Here is a 16,861-nt window from a genome sequence, read left to right as displayed (position 1 = left end):
GGCGCAGGTGTTTCAGTTAATTCGAGAGGTGGGTTGTCGGGATTTAATCGCAGATTATAAGGAAAGGTTCATGCTTTACGTTGCAGACCTCTCGTGCGCTATCAATTGCTCGTGACCCCTCCTGTACAAGATAATTCTTTCATCATGCATCTCTTCATATCAGGAAGTGATTATCAAGATTTCATTTTATATTCAATTTTTTTTTTTGAAAATATTTCCAAAAAACAATAATTACAATGTTGATTAAAATTTAGGAATTTCAAATTTTTTTATTAAAACATTTTTTCCTTATTTTCTTTTTGAACAAAAAATATAATTGATTAAAAGTTATTATTTTCTAATTGAAAGAAACTCTGCAAGTTCATTTGAAAATATACAACTGCAATCAGTCTTTGAATGGAGAAATAACATTTTAATCGGCGATTTTTCATGATCTTACTCTGGATATACCCATAAATCAAGACTCTGGATTGTAACAATGTTGTGAGGATGAAAAGAGCTGCTGTCATAATAGAAGCTTTATACCGTTCGGTTAAAAGCTTTGAAGTTTTTTTTTTTCGTTATTGCGATTTGATTTACGATGTGTGTTTCATAATATATATGATTGAAAAGCAGGAAGTTTAAGGTAAATCACGTAGATCGATATACAGTTTGGAACAATATGATAAATTTTTTAATATAATTTTTTGTAATTTTTCGCTCAATGAAATTTGGGGGCGAATTTTCGTTGTATATATATATATATATATATATATATGATGACGTGTCGTGCACGTGGCTTCGATTAATTTGCAAATACTGTTCTCAGAGAACGCTCTTGGAAGGAGGTGAACGTGTGTGCCACACCGATCGCAATTCATTAATTACAGACTCTGACATCATCTTATTTGTTCCTGGACCCGAGGCGTAGATTACACAAGGATCTCAATATCCGCTTACCAGGTGGTCAAAGTTAATGACGAGAGAATGGAGACACTGCTTTTTTTCTCTTCTTCTAATTCACTTTCTTTTTCGTACTTTTTTCAATTAATTATATACTGTTTATTAATATTAGTTTAATTTTGAACAACGGACATAATTAAACTGAAAGAATTAATTCGTCGGTACTGATAGAATTATGTTTAATTGTCCCATAATGAATTGGTAATAATATTAGCTACTGCTATAAGTTATTATTCTTTATTTACTTTTCCTGCATAAAGCAGGATTTGAGACGCTCAATATATACATTACAATTCTTATCCTAAAATTCTTATAAATCTTAATTTAATCGAAATCTTAATCTAACCTACTATTAAAAATCCGCCAGTGCCGGAGGTTCCGTTTCCGGTTCCTTTTGCCTAAAGTGTCTTTGTCCTTTTAATCTTTACATTACCATAATCTATTCATCTACTTTTCATCAATTTCTTTAATCGTGTATTGTAATATTCCCCTGCACCACAACCTTCCCCTTACTTAAAACCTGACAATTCCCAAAAAACACTTTAATTTCTCTATTTAAAATTCACTACACCACAGATTTTCCTCTTATCCATCCCTAAATTCATGTACCTTCCTTATTGCATTTTCTTATCAACAATTTATCCTTTCAATTTTCAACCTGCACTCATTATCTAATCCTACTTTAATCACCTCCCTGAATATTCTCTCACCGTCCATCTTACTCCATTTATCCAATCACATTCTCTACCTATTCAAACCTATTCCTCATCAATCCATTCTAGCCTCTCTCTCAACCCGCTCCTTAATATAATTAATTCCTTCTTTTCTTCCTCACTTCCTGACTCCATTATCAAAAATTTTGGTTTTTCCTCATCCTTCCGTCCGCTTTTACTCTCGTGAAATTATCCTTTATCCTGATCAATAATTTTTATTTTCACCCTTTACTCTCTTTCTCCCATATCTTCACGCCTCTAATAATAATGTTTCTTTTCCTATTATCTTTCTTCATCAAATCCACCTGTCTTGATAACTTTCCCATTCGCAAATTCAAATCCTCTTCTTTCTTTTTTCATTCCTTTCCCTGTTAACTTTCACCTCTTTCCTCTTCACCACTTCCTTTTTTACCTTCTTTATTTCTCTATCACCCTTACTTTACTCTCCACTCACTACAATAACCATCTTTCGTCTTAAACTTTCACTTTTGTCAAAAAACAAATCACCCTTCGCAAATGCGTGTATAACTTAACGGTACCGGAAACCTCAGCCATAAGTTATAGTGAGTACAGAATGGTGTGTTGCTATTGCTGTACGTTCAAGGTTTTTGATTCTTCACAGAAAAATTATTACTGACAATTTTATCCATTGTTGTGAATTTACAGAAAAATGATTTGGGTAAAAATATGGATAAACTTATAAAAGCTTTACAAAGTATTAACGCTTCCGAAATTTTGAAAATCATAATGTGCTTACGAAACACTTGAAGCAATGTCTTATTGATGTCTTAGACAATGTTTATGGAACAAAGTTAAAAAATCTGTCGTTAAGTTTTCTTTGAGGCATATAGGGTAAGTGCGCCGGTTGTGGGCATCATTTTGTTTATGGCTCATAACTTTTGACCAAATGCATATTATGAGATTTGTTCGCATCAATGGAAATCTAGAGGCCTTAGGTAACTGTCAAAAAAGAAACTGAATTGATTCCCTCAACTAGAAAGATTTTATTAAAATATTATTTTAATTTTTACAAAAGAAATATAGCCTCTGTGATGTTATACATGAGCGCATGAAACCTGATAGACGAAGATTAAAAATCTTCTTAAATCATTAAAAAATGGTTGATAATACCTGCTTGTCGATCTTGGAATTTTAAAGTTTAAAAAAGATAACAATTCTGAAAAGTCAATTAAGTTTCTTATTATTAGATTTCAAGAGAGTACAATACTTTAAAAAGCGCTGTTGTATCTTTTCTATGAGAAGTATGTCCTTATTAAAGTGCAGATTCCAAACAAGTCGTGCATAATCAATTTTACTTCTAATGCAGAGGTTAAACAATATATTTAAAATATGAAAACTGAATTGAAGGATCACTCCGAGTCGGTTTAAAATAAAACAATTTATTACGTTTCGACAGCGCAGCTCAAAAACTATTAATTTATTAAATAATTATTATTAAAACACGTTACATAAAGATTTTTGTAATAATTATTATGAAAATTATATAAAACTTAATTACCGGAGAAAAATGAGACTAAACGTCTATGTCATAGTAGTTTTGATTTGACACTGGTAAAGTAAATATAAAATTTTTTCGAAGTACATAGAATCAGCTGTGATGAGATGATTGACCGCATCAGTAAATAGAAAATAAAGTAAGGGAGATGTCAAGGTATATCAAATTAGATAGGAGAGCTATGAATATTTTTTTTCATTTAGAAATTGAATATAATAATTATTGAGATTTTGTATATCTTCCTTTTTATTAACCAGATTTTTTTGTAAATTAATATGTATCATCTTTGATATTAAACGGCTTTTGTAATTGCTTCCTCTGTCTAGTATTTTAAAATTATCCCAATCAAAATTATTGTGTTTGTAAGAATTATTGTGTGTGTCAATTACATTATTTTTAGAATTTTTATGTTCTTTAATACGAACACCAACCATTCTTTTTGATTGTCCAAAATAAAATGCGGGACAACTTTTTTGCAATTGATTTTATAAACAGTATTAGTATTTGCATCTTTTTTCTTTTTATCTTTGCCTTTTAAAACTAAATTGTGGTTCATGTTATTATTTTTACAAGGAATGGATAAAATGCTATAGTTTTTTTAGATATGAAGAAGTTTATTCAAAAAGGTTGGGATTGTAAGGTAGAAAAATCTTTGGTGTCATTGTGTAAAGTGCATTATTCTTTTTTGATAGAGGATATTGAAAATTTGACTCAATAGAACGTAAACGTTTAATTATATTTTTATTTATAAATTCTGATGGGTAATTGTTTTTGTTGAAAAACAGGTAATTTGTATGTTCTAAGTTTCGTTAAATTTGTTACTAGTTTTCACTACGAATAGTGTTTACCTGAAGCATCCGTACTTAGGGCTATTTTATTACGGTTAGAGAGACAACTGTTTCAGGTATGAATCTACGAGTCAGTCAGAATTGAACCTTCAACAAGGAAACTGCGTTTTCTCGGTTCAATACCTTAACACTTTTGTAATTTCTTGTTATTAATAAACTTTATCTATTTACAATTAAAGTGTGTCTTTACTCTTAGTAAAAACCCAACAGGTTATGGGCCCAGCACGCTTCCACTGCGCGGCGGTAATTTGTTAAGTGCAAGTTTATAAGAGAAAATACATAAAGCAAGTGTTTAAGTGAACAGTTATTTTATTTGGTGAAAGTGTCGCAATTTTCTCATCATGGGTGATAAGGAAATTATGGATATTACGAAACTCGATGGATCAAATTATTCTTTATGGAAATTTGGTGTAACTTTTGTATTGCAATCAAAAGAGTTATTGGGTTTTGTGCAAGGGACAGAAGATGAACCAAATAAAACGACGGCAGCTAATGACTGGAAGGCTTGGATGAAGAAATCATCACAAACAGCAGTGATATTAATAAGCTCAGTGGAGAAAAGCCTTCATCCAAATTTGATTAATTGTTCCAAACCCGATGAAATTTGGAACAAGTTGAAAGATTTATATGGCGACACTAGTGTCGATGCAAAGCAAAATGCATGGGAACAATTTTACGGTTTTCGCATGCATGATAGTGAAAGCATCGCCATACAAATTGAAAAGCTTGAAAGTATTTGCAGGAAATTAGACGATGCTGGAGAAAAGCCTACAGAAACTGCTATAATTTCTAAACTTTTAAGCAGCTTGCCAAACAGTTTTTCTCTATTTAGGTTAGCATGGGACTGTACGCCAGAGGCTGATCGAAAAAAATCAAATTTGATAGCCAGATTAATCAAGGAAGATAAGCGTCTCTCGGAAAGTAATGATAGTGTGAATGCTCTCGCGCTTCAAGTGCAACAAAGTTCCATTAGTACAGTAAAGAAAAAGCCTAAACATAAGAAAGACATTAACGAATTGAAAAAACGGACAAAGTGTATGGTGTGTCGTGAAAAAGGACATTGGGCAAAAGAGTGTCCTAAAAACAACGAAAAAGATAGTGCAGTGAATAAAGATAAAAAGTGTAAAAACGCAGAAGCTTATGTGTGTGATATTACAGCACTGTATTCAAATTCAACTGATGAAGATAAAGATGTGTGGATCGCCGATTCGGGTGCCAGCATGCACATGACCTACAGAAGTGATTATTTTTCATCATTTGAAGAAGCCGCCAACGAGCATTTTGTTAGAGTAGCAGATGACAAAATCTTAGCAGCAACCGGTAAGGGCTCAATTATCATCCAAGAAGAATTAAACGGTAATATACAGCAACGTGAATTAAAAAATGTTTTACTGGTTCCTGGGTTAAAAAGAAATTTGTTTTCTATTGGTATAATTAGCGACAAGAATTTTTCTTTCCATGCATATAAAGAAAAGTGTGAGATTCGCGACAAAGAGGGAAAGATTTCATCTATCGGTGTACGGCACAATACATTGTTTCACATGTGTTTTAAAGTAATAAAACCTAATGCATGTAATTCTGCGCAAACTGATTTGAATTTGGGAAAATTAAAATTATGGCATGAGCGTATGGGACACATAAATATTCGTGCAGTAAGAAATACTTGTGATGAGTTTAAATTATGTAGCTTAAATAAGGGAAAGATGGAATTTTTCTGTGAAGCATGTATTATAGGGAAGCAAACGCGAAAATCTTATCCGGTCTCTAAATCTGTAAGCCATTATAGACCCGGAGAAAAAATCCACACCGATGTTTGTGGACCGGTTAATGTAGAATCGCCGCGCGGGACAAGATATTTTGTGTTGTTCAAAGATGAATGCACTGGTTTCAGAAAAATATATTTTCTGCGTCAAAAATCTGAAGTTTTTAGTAAATTCAAGGATTTTGAAGCCTTTGTATTAACGCAAGTAGGTACGAAAATAAAAGTGCTTAAATCAGATAATGGCAGAGAGTACATTTCCTCTGAATTCTCTAACTACCTGAGCGAAAAAGGTATCATTCATGAGTTATCGTCTCCATATGTTCATGAGCAAAATGGTCGAGCTGAAAGAGAGATTAGGACAATTGTCGAAAGTGCGAGAACAATATTATTGGGAAAAAAGGTCGATAGCAAACTTTGGCCAGAGGCAATTAATACGGCATGCTACCTTCTCAATAGGGTAATTTTAAAGATGGACTCAATAAAAACTCCTTATGAACAGTTTTTTGGTCGTAAACCACAGGTAACGCATTTAAAAGTTTTCGGTTCCAGTGCGTATTTGAATGTGCCTAAAGAAAATCGCCATAAACTGGATCCTAAAAGCAAAAAGGTTATTGTAGTGGGTTATGACGGTGAATCTTGTAACTATCGTCTGTGGAATAGTGAAGCTCATAAAATTCGTATAAGCAGCGATGTTGATTTCAACGAAAACAACCCCAGTCTTCATAATAACAACGAAGCAGGTAATATTTCCATTGAAATTGATTTCAGTGACGATATCGAACCCTTAGAAAATGAAAATATAATGGCAAATCCTGAGCATCTTGAAGATCCTGTCCCCCCGGAAATCCATCACCCTTTTCAGGAAAATATCGAAATTATAAATGAGCATCACGGAAGACAATTAAGAAATCGCGACTTAATTCGTCCTCCCGATCGTTACGGAATCCCCATGGCTTTATGTGTTGATGATATACCCACAACGTTTAACGAAGCTAAAATGTGTAAAAATTCATCGAAATGGAAACAAGCCATGGATGAAGAAATTGAAGCTTTAGAAGAGAATCAAACGTGGTCCTTGTCCAAGTTGCCTAAAGGTAAGCGAGCAATTGGGTCAAAATGGGTCTTTACTATTAAAACAAATCCCGTGACAAATTTAAAGCGTTGTAAAGCAAGACTCGTAGCAAAAGGTTTCTCTCAGCGTGAGGGGATTGATTATTTTGAAACTTTCGCCCCGGTTGTTTGATATGAATCGATTCGGGTCTTGTTAGCAATTGCAGCGGAAAGAAATTTCGAAATAATGAAATTTGATGTGAAAACGGCCTTTCTTTATGGTGAGCTACATGAAGAAATTTACCTGGAGCAGCCCCAAGGTTACATAAATGAAGACGAAAGCGATTATGTTTACAAATTGCACAAAAGTCTCTACGGATTGAAACAATCTCCACGTTGTTGGAACGAAAAGTTCGTGAATTTTTTGAAAAAGTTTAATTTCAAAAATGTGCAAAGTGAAAAATGTGTTTTTGTAGGCACAGTGAATCAGAGTGTTGTATACTTAGCTTTGTATGTTGATGATGGTCTGATCACAAGCAAAAGCAAATGTACGATCGACCAAGTTTTGAATTTTTTGAAAAGCAATTTCCAAATTACCGTCGATGAAGCATGTGATTTTGTGGGTTTGGAAATTGAGCGAAATCGTGAAAAAGGTACGATTAAAATTTGTCAATCAAGGTATGTCAGTAAATTGCTCGAAAAGTTTAATGTTAATGAAGCGAAATCCTCAAGCGTACCTGCCGAGCCAGGAATGTATCTCAGTAAGAATGATCAAAGCGAGAATGAATGCAATTTAACTATTCCGTATCGCGAAGCAATAGGTTCTTTATTGTTTGCTGCCAGGATTAGTCGTCCTGACATTGAATTTGCGGTCAATTATGCCAGTCAGTTTATGACTTGTTTTGACAAGAAACATTGGGAATATGTTAAGAAAATTCTTAGATATTTAAAAGGTACAGTAAATGTCGGCATTGTATTTGGAAACAGCGGGAGCCCATTGTCATTGCGAGGTTTCACTGACGCGGATTATGCAGGTTGTCCTGACACTCGGAAATCAAGAAGCAGTTTTGTGTTTGTTTTGGATGGTGCACCTATATCGTGGTCTAGCCAGCGTCAGACTGTTGTTGCGTTATCTACCGCTGAATCTGAGTACATCGCGTTATCTCAAGGGATAAAAGAAGCTGTATGGTTGCGTCGTTTTTTGAATGAACTGAATGTCGATTGTAACACGGTTAAAATTTTTGTTGATAATCAAGCAGCAATTAAAATGTCAAGCAATTCCGAGAATCACAAGCGTTCGAAACACATCGATGTACGGTTTCATTTTATACACGATATTGTAAGTAAGAAAGAGGTTGAAGTTATTTATGTCAATTCGAAAGATCAATTAGCGGATATTTTAACTAAACTTTTGGCAAAACAGCAATTTTGTTATTTGCGATCAAAATTAAATATATTAGAACTTGAAAATTAAGCGGGAGTGTTGAAAAACAGGTAATTTGTATGTTCTAAGTTTCGTTAAATTTGTTACTAGTTTTCACTACGAATAGTGTTTACCTGAAGCATCCGTACTTAGGGCTATTTTATTACGGTTAGAGAGACAACTGTTTCAGGTATGAATCTACGAGTCAGTCAGAATTGAACCTTCAACAAGGAAACTGCGTTTTCTCGGTTCAATACCTTAACATTTTTGTAATTTCTTGTTATTAATAAACTTTATCTATTTACAATTAAAGTGTGTCTTTACTCTTAGTAAAAACCCAACAGTTTTTTAGTAATATGTCTTTGACCAATTCAATGTTTTTTGCATGGAATTTTTTGTCAGAGAATTTTATTGCTCTATCAAGTAGATTATAAATTATAGCAGTTTTTTGGTTAAAAGGGTGGTTAGAGTTATAAATAGTTCATCCAGAAAATGTGGGTTTAATGTATACCACTCATTAATGAGTTGATTATTTTCGTCAATAACGATAAGAACATGTAGAAAATTAATAGTATTGTTGTTTTGAATTTCATAAGTGAATTGCAATCATTCGTCATAATTATTATGAATATTGATCATTTCATCGACCGAGTGATAAATGCAATTATTTATTTAATATATATTTAAAACTTAAATAAATTTTTAAAATGTCGAGAGTTTCTAAGTAAATTATTCAAGACTCTAGATGCAGTACTGTAAACGTATGGAAGATGATCATTAAAATTTAAGTTATATGTGAAAATTACACCTAGGTCACTTATGGACTGTTTTCGAGGTGTTGTTGTAGAATAGTATAGTGAGTTAATATTGGTAAAATATTGTCTTTAAAATATGAATTTAATTTTAGTTACAGATGCATTAGGCAGTTTTACCACTGATTTTTGTTAATGTTAGTTACAAATATCTCTGATTTAATTCCCAATGCGAGTTGCATAATTTAAATATAATATCTGTTAATTACAACAGCATTCAAATTTAATAACTCATATAGAACTGACGATATAGCTCGAGTGGTGAATAACTTGGCTTGCGGTTGTCGGGGTTGAACATCTTTAATTTGAGTTAGTACTTAGATGGGTGACCACTCCTCGACTGTGTACAGCTATATAGCACTAGTGTTTCCCTGTGGTCGAGATATATCAAGCGGGATGTTTCATGTCAAGGATGGGTTTGTGCATTTGCGATGACTATCCAAATACATTTACAATTCGTTTGTTTTTTATGAGTACACTTTCCTTCAATCGAAGAAAAATATCCCGACAAAATATACAAGTACTTCTAATTCAAGTCTACGTTAAAAAAAAAATGTTGAACATTTTATACAACAAATGTTTTATATCAAATGTTAAAATGCTACAGTTCTTGGTTGAATTCTCAAGTGTGTGAGTTTCAATAAATTAATCGCGTGAATTCCTGGTAATGAAAATGTGGAATGTAAGAGTCTTGTGTTACTAATTGGTACTTGTCACGCGACATTGTCACACGATAGGCTTGTCACCTATATCTTGCGAATTTATCGTCTTGCATGCGTTGATTTACCAAGCAGCGATGGATCGTAGAATCGTTAGGGTTTATACACTACGATGATGTAGGTTGAAATGCAAGAGAATCATGGTGATAAATATTAATAAACCTTATGACATTCCTCTGGCGCGTGTATTTTTCATACACCTTCTAGCGTAAATTACCTTCTCTGTTTATAAATCGAGCTTATGACATTCTTCTTGTACATATATACTACTTCTTATATCACCAACGGTAAAAGTTTTCAGAAACCATCCATTCACATATAAAAACGACACTCTTCGTATCGTAAGAAATACATTTCATTTCACTTCTTTTCACTTGAGGGATTTGTCATAAAAACTAAAACATTCACTTGAGCCAACCTTTTTTATTTTGACACCTTTTAATTTAATGAAAATTTTTCGTTTTTCAAAATAAATAATTTCTTGAAATCTATTTTAAAAACAAAATAAAATTTAAATATATAAATTCTAGTATCACTTGTTGAAAGTAACATTTACAAGAAAATCTAGTTTCCTGCGACAATGATTTTTATAAAAGCTTTTAAATTTAAAGCCATATCAGATATTCATTTCCGGTAATGGAATAAGAGGACAGGGAATATTCTCCAATTCCCAGGGACTGGCACTCAAGGAGCCAGAGGATTTCTTGATTCTAAATATAAATCTGTCGTATAGATACCGTGTGAGGTTATATACACACCTATATTCTATGGGGAATGTCGGGTTTTGCTTACAAGTTCGACTTCATCAACCGCGTTATGTCGAGACTATGCGTACACACTATGTCTATAGAATATGTACTTTTCACATACAGATATATACTTGGTTGTATATATATATATATATATATAAACGTGTATAAAATGGGATAGAGATACGATCCTAAAAGAACAAAGCGAGATGAGAGGTGTCTCCCCTCATGAAATGCGCCGCCTAATAAACGTGTTTTCGCCCACGCGTCTAGCAGTTTACTTTATACTCGAGTTGGAAGTGCGTGCCTTTGTAATGTTATGTTACGATGTTATTTGCAATAGAGGCGCGATGCACTGAGGAAGAGAATGTGCGCGTGAGAAAGCAAGAGAGAATCCGCGCGCGGGCCAAGAGAAATGGAGAGAACGTGATGAGTTGATGGAGGAAGAGGAAGGAAGAAAAACGTAGGCTCCATTCATGCTTCTTCAGATTTCATATATATATACATACAATATTATGCAAACCGTAGTAGTGCTGTGCCAATGTATCATTTTAAAGGTAGATTTAATTTTATAACAATTATTATTACTGTTATTGAATTAATTAAATTTGATCAAGGGAAAGAGAACAAATATGAAACATTATAATAGCATTTTTGAATATCAATTTAATATAAAATTCCGGACTGTTTTCGGAATAATATGGAATTATTTCCAAACAGTCCGGATTATTGTCAGGTTTTTGTTATCCGGAATTAGTCCAAATAAATCCAAAATTTGACTGATTTTTGTAAATGCGGTACAAAATAAGGAAACAACTAAGTAAATAACGATTGTATCGTTCCTTTTTTATGAAACTAATCTTTAAAAACAAAACAACGACTGTGTACTTGAAAGAATAATGTGTTGTTTTGGCTTATGCATATCCTTGGTTTTTATTTAAAATAGAATTGTTTATTGAACAAAGACAGATATAGAATTTGAAATTGTAATCCAAATATAATTCGAAGCTAAATTCATGTTTAAATTCTTAAGGAACTGCCCACATAGCACCCCAAATTCCCTGAAACTTGACGCAGAACCTCACATGGCGATGTTAGGAAACTTTAGTGGCAAGGTTCATACAAGTTTGTGTCGATGTTTAAATGTCCACATGAAAAGAATATTCACACGAAACTTTGAGGAAATATTACACTATAAATATTCACGTGCAATGTTCAGTCAATGTTGTGTCAATATTCACCTATACTTATTATATTAGTAAATGAAATTTTTATAACTAGGTGAAAATGTAATTTCAATATGGACACAACATTGACTGAACATTGCACGTGAACATTTATGTGTAATATTTCCTCAAAGTTTCGTGTAAATATTCTTTTCATGTGGACATTTAAACATCGACACAAACTTGTATGAACCTTGCCACTGAAGTTTCCTAACATCGCCATGTGAGGTTCTGCGTCAAGTTTCAGGGAATTTTGGGTGCTGTGTAGGTGGTAATTAAAGGAAAAACAAAATTTGTAAAAGAATCTCTGAAAAGTTAAATTTTTATGTAATAAACACAAGTTAATTAATAGAGTTGTTTGATTCAGCCTATCCTTAATTATCAATAGAAATAGACATTATGAGAAATGATATCCAGGAAACAATCCAATTTTTCTTTTCTTTGTATTTATTTTGGTTGTTATGACCGAAGAAAAGAAATGAATAACAATAATCAGGTCTAATCTGAAGTCAATTCGATCAAATGTAATTAGTGAATGCAGATTCTAGATTTACTGATTAAACAAGACGGATTAATTTCGGATTCAATAGAAGTAATTTTTCATTTATTATTTGTGTGCGATCCGATTAATTTCGGATTAAACCGGATTAATTCCGGATTTACTAGTCACACAAATAATACTAATTTCGGAATTAACCGAACTAATTCCGGTTAATGGAAACCAGACTTTAAAGCGGACTATTTCGAATTAATTCCACATTGCGAAATATTAACCAAAATAGTGACAATTGGTCAGAAGGCTTTTACGCCGATAGTGAACAGTATTGTTGAGTACTGTTTGCGGATAGTTTATTACATAAAAGTTTTAGATTATTCTGGACTCAATTTGGATTGTTTTTTGATCTAACTCAAATAAAATTGTTGCCGGCTAATTGCGGATTTATTACATGTCAATTTCGGACTATTCCAGACTGATCTTAGATTTATCTTTTCATCTAGAATGATTGCTGACTAATACGCATCATTTTCGAATTGTTTTCATAAAATTTTTGGACTAATCCAAACTGATCTCTCTCTCTCTCTCTATTTAATTTGAAATCAGTCTGAAATTTTAACCAAGGATGTTTTAACGAATTTTCGGAAAACTATATTCCATTGATGTTGAAAGAAATATTGATTTTTAAAATTAAATACGGCCCTGGTTAAAAGGTCCAAAGAGATCGCGACATCAAGGCACAATATTGCAATAAGTATATTCGAGTTTCAAGGGCAGCCACTCTCTGCAGATAATCTTTCTTCTTTCTGGTACGTTATTCACACACTTATGTTTTCCATATATGTATACATATATATATGTATATGCACATATATACCTACGCGCCATTACCAGGTGGGCCAATGACTTCAACCTGCGGAAGTGTACGCGTCGCTCACATAACTGGCAATTTTGCTGCGGGTGATAATTGAAACCGGAAAACGATGAATTCAAATGGGACATATGAACATTTTGCAAAATTAAAAGTATATAATCACTGTATTAAAAAAAATTGAGAGAATATTTTTTACAGAATTAATATGAATGGGTATAATGAAAATTCAATTTCTCTGTTAATTACAAATTTTGTCTGTCTTCATAGTAATTTATTTAAAATAATATTAAAAAAAAAACGTGTGAATATTTTTTTGACTAATTAAATTTCACTAAAGACACGTTTGTTTCAAAAAATTAATTATAATGTTAGTCTAATTAATTTACATGATCATTTTGGATTAAATAATAAATAAATTAATAAACCAAACTTATTACCACAATACGCTCCTAAATAAGTTTTCAATGAGTCACTATAGACAAAATTTTCCAGGAGATTTTACAATAAGCTTTCGAGGAGAACAATTGCTTCGGTATACAAATTTTATGTAAAAGATACACATGTATATACAGTAATTGATATAAAAAGTAATTTTTCAATACTAGAGAGATTAATTGAAAACAGATTGAAATTTGTTTATTATGTTTTTGTATCCATAATGGAAAGTCATTTATTTTCAGTTCCACTGAGCTTCTATATGAAACCCGCATTGAGTCAATTAATATTTATATATGTGTAAATGGAAAATGATATCCAATTCTATATACGTTATGTAATAGTTAAATCGAGAGTGAATCATTAACAATATGTGCATTTCATTTTCATTTGGTTAATAATAATTTAATTATATATGTAACTTTTGATACTGTGATGATTTAAATTCACATATAATATTTATACATATACCGCACGTGTTTTATATTACTTTGATCATTCAATCATATTCATCAGAACAAAATTTAAATATGAAATAGTTTCTGATATACAAAATTCACATTTGAAGTTAAAACATCATGAGGAGATCGTGAGTTAGTTTGGGATAAGAGGCCAAGAACACAAATTAATTACAGAATATTATATTGTTTGCCAGACAATTAATTAGTTTTTGAGTGTTCCCGTATCCGTAATTACTGAGCATCGTCCTAGTCTCTGAATATGACATTAAATTGCAATTACTATTTCGTTCCAGATGAAATCTAAATTAGTAAATAATAATTTTCCTTTTTGTTATTATTAAAGTGTTAATAATAGCATAACTAATGTTATTATAATGTTAATTACTAAAGGGGTAAATTTTGTTCGGGTTGATGAAATAGTGAAAAAGGTGAAAAAAGAGCTGAAAAATTTAATATTTCGCATAAAACTTAGAGAATTTAAGGTTGGAAATTAAAGTTTTGAGAAAATTATTAATCGGATAAAGAAAATAAAATTATTGCTAAATTTTTACAATATGAAGGGCCTTATATGAAATCAAAAAAAGCCAGGAACGTATGTTTTATAAGATCCAAAATCTAATACAGGAAAAGGAATCTACTACAGACAAGATTTTAAAAAAATATCTCTTTTAAAAGGGTTCGATAAAGTTAGAAATATTACTTGAAAATAATATTTCTGTTAATTGTCATTTTCAACATCTGTAACTTATTGTTATATATAGAAAAATCAAATGATGTAGACATAAATCTATTAAATTTTTATAAAATCTTTTAATTCTAATTGTATAATTAAATATTCTGTTCTGTGATAGGTTGCAGATTTGAAAATCGTCGATATCAAGAAGGTGCAGCGGTTACAACTTCAGGTCCTTGTTTACAGTGTAAATGTTCAGAGGGATCATTACGATGTAGATTGCGTGTCTGTCCACGACTTCCAAATCCACCACCACCAGGATGTCGTGCCCGACCACCAGGAGAAAATGCCTGCTGTTCAGAATTAGTTTGCGGAGAATCAGGTTAGTACGATACTAGCAATCGATTCGTCTAATTGCTAATTCGTAATACAATATCAAGTCTAACATGCAATAGGCTATATATGTACGCGATGTTCATTCTCCTATATATATATATATATAGAGAGAGAGAGGCAAAAGACAGTAATCGATTATATTATTATCATATATAGATTGATCAGACTTTCAAATGACAAATACGAGCATGCATAAAATATATGCCCACGTGATGCGATGCGAGAGGGATAGAAGATATTCGCTTCGATGGTTTGGTTTTTCGGATGAAGATCCCTCCCCCCATTTATACATACACACAGTATGAATTGAATTCTCCCGCGAGAACTAAAGTTAGGCGTGGAAATTCAAAATTTATTCCAAGCAAACGGTTTGCAGAAGCGGAAAATGATTGGATGTCTATTAGGTGCTGGAATTTTGTCGAATAGAAAATTGCTGAATTATTAAAGCCTCGATATCCTATCCGAGAAACTGATTTACATTGCATCTTGATAAAAGGATTCCAGGGAAATATTTCATCTCATTTATATATACATACATATATATATATATATATTTATGTATATATATATATATATATATATATATATATATATATATATATATATATATATATATATATATAAAGATGAACTTTGATAGCATTCTAGTTCACTTTGCGGAATGTTCGCGTTACTTCATTGCAATCAGAGAAGTTGAAATAACTTGTTCTGTTTAAACGTTTAGTTATATATTCGCTCTCGTGTCGCTGACAGAAATAAATTGAAATAAAATACAGACTTAGCGTAAGTAAATATTTGCCAGAAGCACATTTCAGATTGAGTTTCTTCGAAATCAAATTCCACATTGTTGATATTTTTAATGTAATTTTCAAATATAGAAATTAAATTATATATATATATATATTTGATAAAAATATGTTGAACCTGTGGAGTGTGTTGCAGATGAGGCGGCAAATGTCCTTCGGCGTATTAATCTTGAAACAGAATCCAGAAGTCAAGACGATGGTGAGATTTTATTACTTTCTTTTTAAATTGTAATAACAACAATTCAAAAAAAAAAAAAAAAAAATGACGATCAATTTATAGGTATAAAAGAACTATCGAGCGCAAATAATTTCGCATGAAGTCTTTCGGAATTGGTAGTATGACAAGTAAATAATACAGTTGAGAGAAGAATGATAATTAATATACAATAAAATGACTTACATTTTCAATTTATTTATAATTGATGAATATGGTTAAAAACTCGTTTAAATCAGAACTTTGATATAAATTTGAATGATATCTTGAACTGGAACTTGAATTGGTTTAATTACATGAACTTGAAGATAGAACTTGTAAGAATTTGAATAACAGTCTAAGAACTGGAGAAAGAATTAGAATGACTTTGAATTAAAAGAAAGAACTTGGAATTAAAACTCGAATAAGAACTAGAACTTGAAAAGAATTGAAACTGAAAGCTTACTTTTTCATTAGGGTCTTTATAGTTTTTATATTGCTATCCCTTCTTAAATTTTAAGTCGGGTGCAAATTTTGGGGATGAATATTTTTGAGAGTTTTAGGATTTCATTATTGAATCTAAAAAGAAGAAATAAACAATTATACTAATGAGTAGAAACATGGTTTTGTCAAAACAGATATTATTCTCAAAGAATCGATGAGAAATTTACAAATAAAAATTAAGAAGAAAAAGAAAATAACGAGAAAAATACAATGACATAACGCAGTACCTTACAGTATATAGGACAGCATTCTAAATAGTACAA

At 31.8% G+C, this 16,861-nt stretch overlaps 1 protein-coding gene across 1 annotated transcript in view; it reads left to right on the top strand.

Moving 5' to 3' along the window:
- LOC127280274 (uncharacterized) overlaps positions 1-16,861 on the top strand; it is a 51,091-nt gene that overhangs the window by 14,424 nt on the left and 19,806 nt on the right. Inside the window, exons 2-3 of the mRNA XM_051303183.1 lie at positions 14,878-15,081; positions 16,038-16,100. Of these exons, the coding sequence (XP_051159140.1) occupies positions 14,878-15,081; positions 16,038-16,100 (267 nt within the window). The remainder of the gene's footprint in view (positions 1-14,877; positions 15,082-16,037; positions 16,101-16,861) is intronic.

Source organism: Leptopilina boulardi, unplaced genomic scaffold (assembly GCF_019393585.1).
Source record: "Leptopilina boulardi isolate dan_hultmark-lab unplaced genomic scaffold, ZJU_Lbou_2.1 LbouV2_231, whole genome shotgun sequence".
Taxonomy (NCBI): domain Eukaryota; kingdom Metazoa; phylum Arthropoda; class Insecta; order Hymenoptera; family Figitidae; genus Leptopilina; species Leptopilina boulardi.
This window is presented reverse-complemented; position numbering and strand designations above follow the sequence as displayed.